This window comes from Ptychodera flava, chromosome 18, assembly GCF_041260155.1.
Source record: "Ptychodera flava strain L36383 chromosome 18, AS_Pfla_20210202, whole genome shotgun sequence".
NCBI lineage: Eukaryota > Metazoa > Hemichordata > Enteropneusta > Ptychoderidae > Ptychodera > Ptychodera flava.
In genome coordinates this window covers 28,184,131-28,198,791 of record NC_091945.1, presented here as the reverse complement: position 1 = coordinate 28,198,791, position 14,661 = coordinate 28,184,131, and the positions used below count along the sequence as shown (strand labels likewise).

Below are 14,661 nucleotides of genomic sequence, written 5' to 3'. Positions count from 1 at the left end.
GAGAGTGGTAGTTGATTTGCGAGTCTGTAGTAAAGTTTCATGGTCATCAAGCCACGTAGAAGCATCAATCTTCTCAGATCATGCAAGTCTGTCAACATTTTTGACATTTATACAATTGTAATATGTGGTGTCTATTTTGTGCATCTCAGACATTCGATTTTGTAAAAACCCTACTACAACCATGAAGGAGGTAGTGTATCAATTAACACAGCGTCAAACTCCAATACTTGACAAACATCCCTACACAAAAATCGATTCAAATATTTATATAGCGTCAAACTCCAATCGACAAACATCCATGTTCAAAAACTTTCTTTTGCCCAGCCAAACTCTAAAAACACCAGCATAATCTATTTAACTGAATATTAAAAGACAAAAACACCTTCGTGATGGCTGAAGCTGATGAGTGGGCTAAAACTATAAGTAGTTTGGGAAAGTTTGACTTACATTTCACAATGATAGGAAAAAAAATTGGCGCAATCTTATTTCAAACCTAAAGATGTTTTCATAAATACCGTTGGCCTTTTCAGTACGCTCTGAAGTAGAATTTCACAGATAAAATATTTTCATGGCATTGGTGAATGAATTTAAGTGTACAAAAACATTGGGGAAAAGAGATGGCACAGAAAAACCTAATCGCCAAGAGACTACTAAAAGGATCATGATTTTGCCTTCAAAGCATTTACAAGAATACGAGTGTGTGTGAAGAATCCGTCGTGTTTGGTTGTTAAGCCAAAATGAAGATCCACAAAGCTAAGCCGTATACACAAAACACTACCACACAGACTCATTCACTGGGTTTTCGCCTTCAGCTTGAAGTAGAAAGGTACATAAGGAAGGAAGGTTGGCAATGAAAGTATTTCTTCCTCCTTGCTTGACAATCCGTATATTTTCTGTCATGCCGACCATCAACTGCTCTCTGCGTCTGCCTGGAGACTTGAAAGAAAACTGCGGAAGTTTGTTGAAAATGATAAGGAAGACAAATAAGTGGATACAATGGGTCAAAATCAAATATTTCACAAACATGATTACCTTCATCGTTGCTTGAGTAGCTCCCATCTTGCCGTGCAAAATAATGTCATCGTAACTTATTCGCCATAGCATGTTAGCTACGGCCTGTTGCAGTTTGTATTTTCTGTGAAGAGAGGAAAAAGCGTCAGAAAGAGATGTAATGGAAAATCAACGAAAGAGAAAGGTCAACTTATGTATGTATGTATGTATGTATGTATGTATGTATGTATGTATGTATGTATGTATGTATTATGTATGTATGTATGTATGTATGTATGTATGTATGTATGTATGTATGTATGTATGTATGTATGTATGTATGTATGTATGTATGTATGTATGTATGTATGTATGTATGTATGTATGTATGTATGTATGTATGTATGTATGTATGTATGTATGTATGTATGTAATCTTTGGATACCATGATAAACACCTAAGTCTACATTGGTGATGCATAAGACTTGAGAACGAATTGTGAGAAAGTATTTAATTTTAACCCGCTCCAGTTTCAGTTAGCAAGCTTAAACAATTTAACGAGGTATGTACAGTAACGTACACTAAGTTTAAGATAACAATTTCCGTTTTTGTGGAACTGAATCTCCGCTAGAAACTTTCGGAACAAACCGTTTTCAATGAAAGATAATTCGTTAAAACGTACACGGTTCGTTAGGCTATATGCCTCGTAAAAAATCACCCTAGACCGCGATAATTCGGTTTTATTTTCATATAGTGGTGTTACCTGAACGATTTTCGTCAAAAGATGCATTTATATTTATCGAATGAGATTCGGATCTCGTAGCTCGCATTCCTCAGATAACCATTTATCTACTGGAATGGAATAATCTGTATCGAAAATAACGGCTTATTGAGACAAAACGTATATGTTTTCGCCGTACCAAGTGACTGAGTGCGTTGTTAAGCCGTCTTCTCTGTTCCTCCATTTAAAACTGCAACGCGAAGGTAATAAGACCCATGGGGTGTTCCACATGAGAATACACAATTTTCTGCAGTGTGCGGGGTCACGTTAAGGCCTTCAGACGTCTTGAGAAGTGGAAGGAAATTGCACGAATGGAATAACATGCGAAAATGGTTTGCAATTATCGTCTCTACTCTATATCGATAAATATACAAATATGCAACCCATTCAATGTGTTATTGAATGATTTGTTTGTTTGTTAACCACATGTTCTTCAACTTACTTGAATAGGATCTTTTGAAAAAGCATTACGTAAAACGGATAAAAACTTTCTCTTGTAAATATTCCGAAACAAAAACGTTGATTAAAAGCGCATACAAAATTGAATCAATCGACCAAACTTTAAAATTGGTAGACAAGAAAAATATTTAAGCTGTTACAACGTTATGCATTTTAAATACCATTACTATCGATCTCTCGCTTCAAGTTGGGCATACTAATTTACCAATTTCAAACTACATAATGACGTAACTTTAATAGATATTACTTTGAATAAGCGTGCCGGGACTATGTCGTCGTCATTAAGTCAAATTTAAGCTGATTATTCTAAGCTTTTATATTCCTATTTCATTCAATTTGCCTTTTCCTCAGTAAAGCGCACATCACTTGAAATATATCGGAACTTCCAACTGTCACGCATCGGAATGATAATGCGAACGTACTTAATTTTTATGAGTCATAGCGCCCCTTAAGCGTGCCGCACATGGGAGAAATTAGTTGAACAATATTTTATTCAAGGATGTCTTCTCCGCCATTTTACTCTCACTTGTGGGCGATTTTTCTTGAGTTTTTCCCTTTGTGCAGTTGAGCAAAATAGTCAACATATTTTGATATTTTTTCCTCGCGAGGAAAATTCGTCACTGTGTGCGCCGGAGAAAGTGATTTTTCTCACGCTCCCTTTATAAAAGCGCATGCGTGGAATTCTAAGCGGGTTTTAAAATGATGCAGTCTTTTAGGATAAATCAGTGGAAATCAGGCCCAATTTTCCTGCGCTAATGATTTAAGGTTTCCAAACTTTAAGAACAGGGACCAAAAACATGACACACTTGGAGAAATCGGGACGGAAGTTGCAAATCAAGTCGAAAGTGAAGTCAGTCAAAAACCAAGTTTTCATGCCAGCTATCTTGTCTGCCATGTATCTTGAAACTACTCATATGCTCGTAAACACACATATCCATTCTTAATCAGTGAGCGTGAAGATCGACGCAGGAATCACTGTTTTGCTTTGGGCGGTCATTTTCAACTGCCATGTGACTTCCACGCGTGTGCTATGGTAGGAAAGAAGGTCACTTTCTCTGGCGCACAGGGCGAGGAAAAAAAATTAAATATGTCAACTAATGGTAGAAAGGGAAAAACACTCCACGGAAAATCGCAAGCATACAAGAGTTAATTGGTTGAGCAAAGAGCCTCGAGTGAAAGTTTGCTCAGCTTATTTGTCTCATGAGCGGCAAGGTTAATATTGCTATTATAATTTTCAAGTGCAACATCTTTAGTTTAATGATGAAATTAACAAGATTGAAACAAACAAACAAACAAACAAACAAGCAAGCAAGCAAGCGAATGGATTTAGAAATTATTTTTCGTCTCTCTAGAATATACTAATATGTAAAGTATTAGAACAACCAACTAAGAAGACACGTATTGTAGATATGCTACCCAACAAGGGCATCTGAAATTATAATTCTGCATATAAACACCGCTCAAATGTTCAATGCACGAATTAGCGACAGGAAATGACAAGGATACCAACCAACCTCTTTTTCGCAAAATGATCATCAGGTATTGTTTTTATTCCATGATTCTTTGTAAATAGCAATATTGTTATTAACAAATGAACTCTAGCCTAGACTGAAACCCATTTATTCACAATAACATGGACACTGCACACATATAGGCTGTGCTGACACGTTGAGCACTGGGTATTTTGACATCAATTTTTGAGTAGAACAAACATTTATCGAGGTAACAAAAACACATCATATAGTGACAGTCGATAGAGCTGCAATCGCGACTTACCGATACACTGATATTGGTTTATTAATGCTTTCACAGCCTTGGAAAGTGATGTTTATAAATTGGTACGACGAAAATTTTCCATTCAGAAAGCCACTTAAGACTCGTGTATTTCATGGACTGTACATATATTAAGCTGTGTTGTCCCACGGACTCCCAAGCATAAAAGTGTAACACTAAATGAATTTCCGTGATGGGTACGGAAAAGAGCTTGCAGACAGGTAATTCTTTAATGGCTGAGGATGTAAACAATATAAACGAAATGTACAGTCAATGATTTGATTACCTTGCCTGTCGACAGCAATCAATCAAGTGAGAGAAGTAAAGATGTGCTACATTAACCCCCCCAACTGAAAAAATGTTGATTGAAGTTGTGCAAGGATTCGCGATGTACACGGACTTATCGAACGATCGTTTGTAGACTAAAGGAAGGAGCTCGGACTGTGAAAATTCGCATCCGTGCCTACCTATTGTAGTGATGGTCATGAGCATGCCTTCCTTGTATGACTGAAGTAAATCTATGAACCACTTTAATGCGTAACGACATGTTTGCAATTGCAGTATGACGTTTTGGTATTTGACAACCATGCATGTTCAAGGACGTATTTATCTACACACGCACACCCAGCTTCTTATACCTGCGTGCTTGCCTCATTGTTTACATACTTATGTAGGTACCCACCGATCTACCCATACCCTCATCGACTATCTATCTGTCAGCTAAGCCGTGGAACGAGATATTAGTCAAGGATTTTATCCAAGGAATAACTTCAGAAAGCAATCCCTTCTAGACTGTCCATATTACATCTCCGTCGACAGATAATTCAAAAAAGAAAGAATCGTTTGTTTAACTTAAAAATAATACAGTAAGCGAACAATGCCTGGGATTATACAGCAAGTGAATGTTAGAAAAAGACCTAACATCTCAATATTTCGGAATATGCTAAGCCGCATCTTGATGTTATCTTTGGTCTGTAAGAATATGAAAACTTGGCATACCTGTACATGATAATAATGACAATAGCCAGAATTAGAAGTAGTCCAGCGAAGACTGACGTCACAACGTAGGCTGGATTGATTGGCTCTGCAATAAAAATATGCGCGATTGTTAACATTTATTTTGGAAAGTCAGTAGCATAGTTAGCGACATCACAATGTAAAGGGAGATTTTCTCTCTCTTTAGTCTGTGGGTAAAACAAACCGTAATTACAGGCCTCCTGGCAAGGATTTTGACGCTGAGGTACAGCTTTATGTTTAGTCATTACTTGGTCAGGTTTGGTACTTTGTCACAAAAATGTACCCTTATAATCTTAAATAATGATTACTTTGCGGCAATATTTGTCAGACTAAAGAACATCAGACTCGGGCAGCTATTTGCAGGAAACTGCTTTACTATCTTAATAGCAGCTATCGGTCTCACTGGTGAGACTATTTACATAAACGTTAACAGGGCTTGAACTATAGAGAAAGAGAAAGGGCACTTTGGAAATCCATCTAGATGTGACAGAAGAATAGTGTGGTCTAAATGAAAGTTCAGAAGTCGATTTAGTTGAATGTCAATAAAGGCCCTAGCCGTTATTATCACAGAATTAGAAAAAAATGTCATTGCATGTTGTTAAATAAAACACAAGACAATTAAACTGGTGATCAACTACATCGTACTGAAACAAGATACCTCATGAGTCGATACTAGCATTCACGATGATCGTGGGTCTTACACTATAAATGAGGAAGGCATTATTGATTTTTTTTAAATATTCTTTCACATGGCCTGTGCCAAGTAGACTTCGTAGATTACTTGGATCGTTCAAATTGTCTGCGAGAATTGTCTTGTGCTGGTTTTTAGTTTTGCACCATTTAATGGTCCATGGAAATGTTAGTCGGCGAAGTGTATAAAACATTTGTTAAGAGTTAGCAGATATTGCCACCATAAGAGATGACTGTTTATGTGGTGACACTTCATCTCTGTAGAAAACGGAAAGAGATCATTGGAGGATGAATTTCAGGAAAATTTGATTATAAGTTTTATTAATTTGTTTTTTTTTAGGTTTTTTTCATAGTCCTAACTTCTTTTACTTGTTAATGTCGCAAAGTTTTGTCGCTAGTTACTTCTACGTTGACGAAATCAAAAAACAACAAATCTTTTCCTTTATTGTGCAAGACTCATGATCTCTCTGCTGGATGGATCTCGATAGATTCCCATGATGCACCTTCTAGTTCTCTGGTTCAGGCTCGGTTTGTGTACACGGTCTTAGTCACCAGTGCAACGGATAACTGCTGATACGATAACAACGCAGTTATCAGGAGACAGCTGTGCTGAGTCAATTGTAGTTTTTAGTCTCTCAAACGTTGCCGCAAAGTAAATTAATATTTAAGACTTAGAGGATAAATTTAGAAACACAGTACATGTACGTACAAAACCTGATATAGTAAGTGACAAACACACAGCAATACCCCAGCGTCAAAATCTTTGCCAGGAGGCCTGTAACACCACATAATACAAATAACTCTGCAGCGAGTAAAGTGAATGTACTAGAATATTACAAATTACAGCGCTCGATGCAAAAGCAGACCGTTATAAAAATTGGTCATGACCTTGTCTGGTACATGCGTGCTCTTTAGGGAACGTTAAACTTGTAATAATATCTTGTAATAATATAATCAATTAAGATTAAATTATTACGACAGGACTGCGCGTGTGTTTTTAGTCCATTTTTGCAAAGGTTACGATATTTGAGTGGCTTCATTTCCATGTAGTATATCTTCCAACATTTTCTATTCGTGCGCCGTCATACGTATCAGTTTTCCTGATCTATATCCTGACCTTTCTCTGGGCAGTACTCGTTGAAAAATCCACAGTCTGGTTCGTCCTTCGGTGGCCCGGTTGCTCCACCCGGCCAATGAATTTGTCGTCCTGGCACTTCAACGTAGGTTTTACTGTGACCAAAATAGTGGCCGACAACCTGGCGAAAAATAATGAACAGTATAGAAGTTCACCAACATGACATCAGGCAAGATTGTAAGGCAGAAAGCCAGGCCCAAGTTTAGCTATGGTACGATTCAGCTATTCTTTTTCTGAGTATGTTTGTTACAACTATTATGCAGCCAGAAGCAACAAAGGCTGCCTTCCTGAGAAGAATCTTGCCCAATTTTCTCCAGGTATGCCAGGATTTAACATACACGTTGTGGAATATCACTTGGCAGAGCTGCTAAGTGGTAAGTTATGCGTGAGCTACGAACGGTCGGTCGTTATGCTCTAATGATAACTCAAAATCTGAAGGGGTGGTAAGACAAACGGCTTTCTCAGGTTCGACGAAACAGGAGTATCCCCTTGGGTAGAGTAACATAAAGATTATTATTATGAAGGCATTCTTTGGCAAAGATGGTTAATTCGCAACATCTGTAAATTAAGTTTGGTAAATTGCTGTTGGTCATATTGTTGTACTATCGGTCGTTATGCTCTAATGATAACTCAAAATCTGAAGGGGTGGTAGGACAAACGGCTTTCTCAGGCTTGACGAAACAGGAGTATCTCCTTAGGTAGAGTAACATAAAGATTATTATTATGAAGGCATTCTTTGGCAAAGATGGTTAATTCGCAACATCTGTAAATTAAGTTTGGTAAATTTCTGTTGGTCATATTGTTGTACCATGGGAGTTCCATTCAAAAATGCTACTCGGTAAACGCCATATTATAATCTCTAAATGCCATATTCAGTGTTTAATGATGAAAGATATGGTAATGACCATGTGTTGCTGTTTCTTGATATTTCATGTGTCATGACTTTGCACAGGGCAAGACGAATTTCTTCTTGCTACGTGAGTGCTATTTCGCAAATGTTTGGTTCGCAGTATTGCACTCGATAGCAGCTTTAATGTAACAGAAAAGTTTTGCCTCAAAGGAATGATCATCTAAAATACTGATTTTTTTTCCATTGGACAAAAATACGTTCGTTTGAAATACAAGACTCCCTGCCGACTACTGAAATATGCATTAACTTGGGCCAACTTGTATAACACCTACACGCACCGTTTTACCAGAAGGACATGTCTCCTAAGAACCTCGTGTATAAATGATTACTTCTATGTGCGTAAATGTTGAATTTACGTGGTAAGTTTTACCTCAAAAGTTCCCGCCTCCGGATCTGTCATGTCAAACATCATAAAGTCTGCATCGCGGTCTCCATTGTCATCAATGGTGACGTCACCCTGTATCCCTGAGACGACAGAGAAAACGAGTCTGAGTAAGAATCTGAAGTAATCGAGTTTCTCATTTTCATGTGAACTTGTGTTCAACCATAACTTTCGTCCGAAGTATTTTGTGCGTAAATTCGAAGTAAACAACCGTTACAGACGACTACGTGTACTCGAGGACTAAGATTTTCTCTCCGCTTTTTCAAATACTAATAAACACTATGGCAAGATATGGATTACCTAAGTACTTTCGATCAAACTCTCGGGTGAACAAAAACATTTCATTTGAGTTGGGATGGTGGTGAGTGTTTTTTCAATATCGCGTCATCTAGTTATATAGCCACTGTAATAGAGTGACCAACGGTGAATTTATTAGTCCTGTAGCCTAAACTCAATATGGACAAAATTCAATTCGGCTTTTCATTATGTTATGACATAAAGATAATCAAAAATTAAGTTAAGGAGTTTTAAATATTCGGAAGCATAGTGGCCGATCGTACAAAATGTATGTTTACTTTAAACTCCGTCATTAGTGTGGAATTGAAATGTTTACTACACTACATACGAATACGGTACAGACGATGTACCGTGACAGTCGCTTATATCGGTTGTGAACAAATTCTATTACATGTGTGAGTTAGTAATTGCTCATCGAGGAGTACGCCATGCCATGTTTACAAGTTATTAGTTGTGGCGCTACTAAATTCTTAACAACGAGAAACAATCGAACTGGAAATAAGCAAGTCATAAACTCACATTGGCTGCCTTTTTGTTACTTTTAGTGCCCATTTATTACTCCACATATCATAATCAAGGAAGACAATAATTTATAATCTATTTTCTTATTTTCGTCTCCAATTTTCGAGTCAGCGTTCACTCAAGAATAGCCTTAAAAGTTTCAATTTAGCCATCATCATTATACCTTTTTGTTGCAGTATCAATGCGCAATGAATGAGCTCTAACAGGCAGTATAGTTTATAAACTTTGTTTTTGCGATACGATTTCTGGTACTTTAGGAAAGGTAACGTTAACTAGCCCTTCGCTTTCCATGCATGGATCGATCAAATAGTCTTTATGGAGCTTGTAGACAACGATTAGACTAACTCCACGGGCACTAATATTCAACGCGCCTTCAAATTCGCATAAAAATATGTAAGGCGCGCCATAAAGTCCCACGGATTTGTTCGAACATAATTTTTAGTTTATTTTCTTCTAAAAATTTCCTGCACAGAGTAATGAAAATTCGTAACCTGGAGACATTCAAGAACATTGTTTTTCAGATAATATTTGCTTGGCTGTGCTGTGAGCGGTTTTTGTTTAACTGCAACTTTGTGTTCCTCTTTACCTTTATCCCGACTTCTAGCACGGGGAATCAAGACATTCTATAAAAAAATGCAACACTTGTTGGACTACTTCTAATAGTAATCCTTAGATATATTGCAACGCTCTTGATCCATTCATAATGTGTACACACTTGAAAGACTTCATGCATAATTGCAAGCCTGCCATTCCTTAACGTACACCCGAAATCTGAAGCGCCATTTCACTCGCTCAAGCACACACAATGGTCATTTAACGCTACCGAATATAGTTTGGAACGGGCGAAAACTAACCTTTAAAAGTCCTTCCGTAGAGCCTTTTGACGAGGGACTTTCCGTCGTACGGGTCTCCGCCAGCCGCTAATGTCTCATTAAGTGCGATGGCGTATAGGATTACGGTGTCATGAGAGATACCTGCCAACACTGATACCTGGATCAAACGAAACCAGATTTAATTACCGATGGTAAAAGGATGTTTACATACGAAAAGAAAGCAGGAAAAGCCCTTGGCCATTTTCCTTCTCCCCTCATGTAAACATGTTATCCCGAACACTTGAAGGTACAGGGAGTTGAGATTGAAACAGATTTGCGGTGTCCAACTGCACATTATTTTACGTTAAGTTACTTTTATAAGCTTTTGGTATATATGCAGTCGCTTCTAAAAATCGACGCAAGTTACAGTTAACTTGTATGTTTCTCTCAAAATGCTCTCAAAAATGGTTCAAGAAGTTATCATTTCGTCAAAGTATCGTATAGACATGATAATAGTCCGCGTTTAAACCAGACAAGGGCTTTTTTCGGAAATCGCAAGATATTTGACTCCTATTTATATAAGAAAATAGTTTCTGCTACGTACATCTACTTGTTGGAACAACATCGGAAGAGACACATTGTTTCAATGGAAATTGTGAAATTTCCGTGAAATGCAGATGCAGAGCGAGAAAACAATTTGAAATTTCTCGCTGATTGATTGCAAGAATTCAGTTTCTCGCAGATGCTGATCGAGAAAACACAGTTCTCGCCAGCTTTTTGCGATGAATTAAATTCTCGCTAATTTTTTGCGAGAAAGTATTTATTATCGCTTACTTCTCGCAAAAAAGCGAGAAAGTGTCCAATTTTTCGCAAATTTCTCGCAAATTTCAGTACTAGTGTTACTATAGTAAGAGTTCATACAAGTTTTTATTGAACAGTGTTGAGTGTATTTCAAGCCGCGTTTCAACACAGGCTTTTAAGGAATGTCGATGTCACCTGACCTACTTATACAGTACTAACTTGAGGTTTTAATTTGCGTCGTCTGAAGATATATACCGAATGGTTTATTGTATAAGGGCTTATATGATGAGACCAACATTTTTCTTTTTTATCTTTTCATAACAAAGTTTATGGTCAATTGAATGTATATTTGCCATGATGATATATAATATAACATGAAATATAAGACTTGGGATTAAACTTGAAAAAATTGTTTGAAGGAACGACTAATATTAACAATAACCTAGTCTTAGCGCGTATTTTAATAAATAGGCCCTAATACACAATATTGCTTTTGGAATTGACAGCAATCTAGGCGCTGTGGCTATACAATAATCATTGCAGTGGAATAGCGGCCATCATTAATCACCGATGCAATTGACAATCTAAAAGTCTTCAATAACACTCAGCTTCCTAATAATATATCAGATACATTAACTCTCCTACTCTGGGTGAGCCAATTGGAAGAATGCCTTGAAATGGAACGCAATAACTGGACGGAATATGAAGTGTCCGCACATATTAAATGGTAAACTTTTGCATGGCCTAGATGCACATAATACTTGTCATTTAAAGTGCAGTACATGAAAAAGTACTTATCAAAGTTAGAAATTTGTCGGTCTTGGTAGTACATGTTAATCTTCCACGGGAGGGCCACTACAATTGGTTGACAATGTGCTTGAAAAGCTGAAAGTCACTTTAATTGGTAGTTTTTTGCGATGTGGTCTAACAGGCTTTTTCAATCTTGATTACGAACTATAAGTACAATCTAAAGCCAAATGACATCCTGCCGTACGTTAAAATGGTACAGTGTTCTATTCAATATTTAACTTCGGAAGTGACTTATGCCACGATCTGGACGACGAGGAAACGGATTTGACTGAATGGTGCGTGCATTTAGAGCCCTGTTCGGCCGGTTATCCATGCTTAACCGGACCGATGATACGAGTAGTCCTAACTAATGTCTTGAACAAACCTTTAGGGTTAACTACTGATCAATATTTTTCCGTTTGAATTAACGAAAAGGACGAAATCAAGCGACAAAATATTGAATTATTCAAGATCGTATTAAGGTAGTAAGCGCCTTGAAAGTGAAAGACTTAAAACTTTTGTAACAGTTCAAACTTTCGTCGATGAAAGTTTCAATAATTCTGTTATCAAATAAAGGAAAAATATAAGGGGTCATAGTGCAAAGGTTAGTACTAAAGAAACACATTACCTCACATATACCGATATTGAAATCAAAAGTGGCCACCATTCCTGCGTTCAATTTTATGGGGGAAAATCAAATTTTCAATTTCCGAAAAACTAACTGTGACAATTTTACTGCTCCAAGAGCTTTAAAATGAGCCTATACAAGTGTAACATCAGAAAAGTATTGCCAAAATTTGAGAGTCCGCGCACATCTGTCTCCGACACGCATTCTACTTAAACAGGTTTACCACATGACGTCCATTCACTGCAACTGCACGGCCAAGGCGATAAAATCCAACGGCTACCGGGGGTTATATTTAATGCAACCTGCAGATTGATTCGCGCTATTCAAGCAAACATTCAAATTATGTGTCTAAACACTATATTGCTTGAAATATGAAATGATATCGTTAAACAAGCAATTTCCGCGCTATCTGTCTGATCGTTTGGTTCATTTTATGGAAAACACAATCGTTCAAACTTGCATAATTATGCCTACTACAAAGCTGCACTTTACGTTGGCTAGCAACGAAGGTTTTTGTACCAGCCTCATTTTTGATCAAGATGAATATTTTTCTCAGCCTGAGTAATTTCTCCGAGAAGTGTCGGCTGGTAACATTATTGGGAAGGTGTTTCGTGGCAATTCTGCATAAACCATTCCAAGTATCGTCGGACATTGTCTTCCATGGATTTGACGGTACGAGCTCATATAAAAACTTCAACTTGATCAGTGATATCGACATTGTTTTCTAAAATTGTTTCTAAAAGCTCGCAGAGTTGGTCCTCTCAAATTGCCATCAGCAACCTGATTATGTCATCACTACATTTACTGCTGCATCAGTGTCACTATAGCCGCACAACAAGAGACAAGAAATATCACTACGCGCTTCTTGGTAGAAGTCTCCGTTTGTAAGTTTCTTTCTGTTTATATGGACCAGTATTATTAAATGGTCAAAAGAAACGTTTTCAGGGCAGAATTAAAAGCCAAATTTACCGTCCGACAGCATGTGATAAAAATGCTATTGCCTGAAGATATCGGATTTATAAGCCCCCGCTGCAGGACACAACTTGCTCTCCACCTCCGACGACGCCTGGTAAATAGCCATCTGGGTCATAAACCCACGTATTATGGCATAAATTTAATTGAGCAAATGCAAAGAAATTAGACAACTTACATTTTGTCTTTCTTCACTGATTTCTACCTTAATTATCACATGAAGTTATAAAAAACTAGCATGCACTAAAAATGTTTCCGCTAAAACTGTTTCTATATCTTTCGGTCCGATTTTACCATTTTCCTAGCTCTGTTGGTCTATCAAATGTTTGTCATTTCATATGTAAAATGTTAGCAGCTCCTTAGATGCCAATGGAAAAAAAATGAATGCAATTGAGCAGCCTGTGAAAACATATGTAATAATTCTTCAAATCTCCAAAAACCTTACGTAGCTTCAAACCAATATGAAGGTAATATAATGCCAAATAAACATAAAATTTACAACTCGAGTGAGTGCAGAAAATATGACAGAATTTTAAGAGCCTTTACGAAAACTGGACAGTTTCAGTACAAATCAGACGATATGCATAGAGAATGGAAGACTGTTTTCCGTACTGCGCAGGATTTCACAATGAAATCTGTTGCCGAATCTTTAGGAACTAAGGCTTAGGTCAGAGAACAAGCAGTGCATCAGCCATGATTTTGCAGAATCCACTAATTTTTGTTAAACAATACAGATACACTACTATACAAACTTGGTTTGTTTACTATGACATCAAATATCCGCATGTACATTAAGCGACATTTCGCAATGGAAATCGTCCGTTACTGAAGACATTTAGAGCTTACCTCTTCATCTGGACCATACACATAACCGAACTCCTCCCTGGAGCGATTTTTCACCTCTTCGGAAAATTGTTTGAATTCATCGTTTTCGGGTTTGTAGAAAGACAAGATGAAGAGTGCTTCATAGGCTTTCTTAGCGTCCTCGTTTCTGCCATCAGTGCTATTCCAAGAGAAGTCACCAAACATTGTCTTCTGCTTGAAGAACTCGATGCAGAAAAAGGCGTACTCGCCGTTGATGAGACCCAAATCGTAGGCATGTAGCATGAACTTCCTTACGTGCTCCCCTCGGGCGGAAATGATGATTACTGTTTCAAAAAAATGGCAAAAAAGTTATTGTTAGTATTAGAAAAACGAAAGAGTGGGCGTTTATGATGATGATGATGATGTTGATGATGATGATGATAATGATGATAGTGATGGTGATAATGATTACTTCTCAATTCCTTCAAGTAAACACTATTATTGACATATTTATTCTTATTAGACGGATGTATTATGATGGATTATAGGATGGATTATATTATGCAAGGCATCGCTGCATTGAACGCGCTCTGTTCATATGTTGTACAGTAGTTTGATTGCAGGATGCGTCTCAGGGACAGATATATGGACTCTTAAAATTCTACAATATTCTATTAGCCTCAACCTTGTGGGGGCTTATTTTGAAGCTTATGGAGTAAATTAAGTTATGCTGCTTAATTTAAATTTGTGAAAGTTAGGAATTTTAACAACCCTCACCCACTCCGCCGAGAAAACACAGGCATGGTGACCAGTTTGAAATTTCAAATATCAGTAAATATTGGGTAATATATTTCTCTATTATCAAAATTTGCACACTTAACCAAATTTTTATTCTAGAT

General features: G+C 37.3%; 1 protein-coding gene across 2 annotated transcripts in view; it reads right to left on the bottom strand.

The window, feature by feature from the left end:
- LOC139117297 (atrial natriuretic peptide receptor 1-like) overlaps window positions 1–14,661 on the bottom strand; it is a 96,306-nt gene that overhangs the window by 14,631 nt on the left and 67,014 nt on the right. For both annotated transcript variants that reach the window (XM_070680280.1, XM_070680279.1), the window contains exons 2-7: window positions 13,805–14,106; window positions 9,811–9,946; window positions 8,126–8,220; window positions 6,828–6,966; window positions 5,003–5,087; window positions 1,033–1,135 (exon numbers count right to left, since the gene is read on the bottom strand). In XM_070680280.1, coding sequence (XP_070536381.1) covers window positions 1,033–1,135; window positions 5,003–5,087; window positions 6,828–6,966; window positions 8,126–8,220; window positions 9,811–9,946; window positions 13,805–14,106 — 860 coding nt within the window. The remainder of the gene's footprint in view (window positions 1–1,032; window positions 1,136–5,002; window positions 5,088–6,827; window positions 6,967–8,125; window positions 8,221–9,810; window positions 9,947–13,804; window positions 14,107–14,661) is intronic.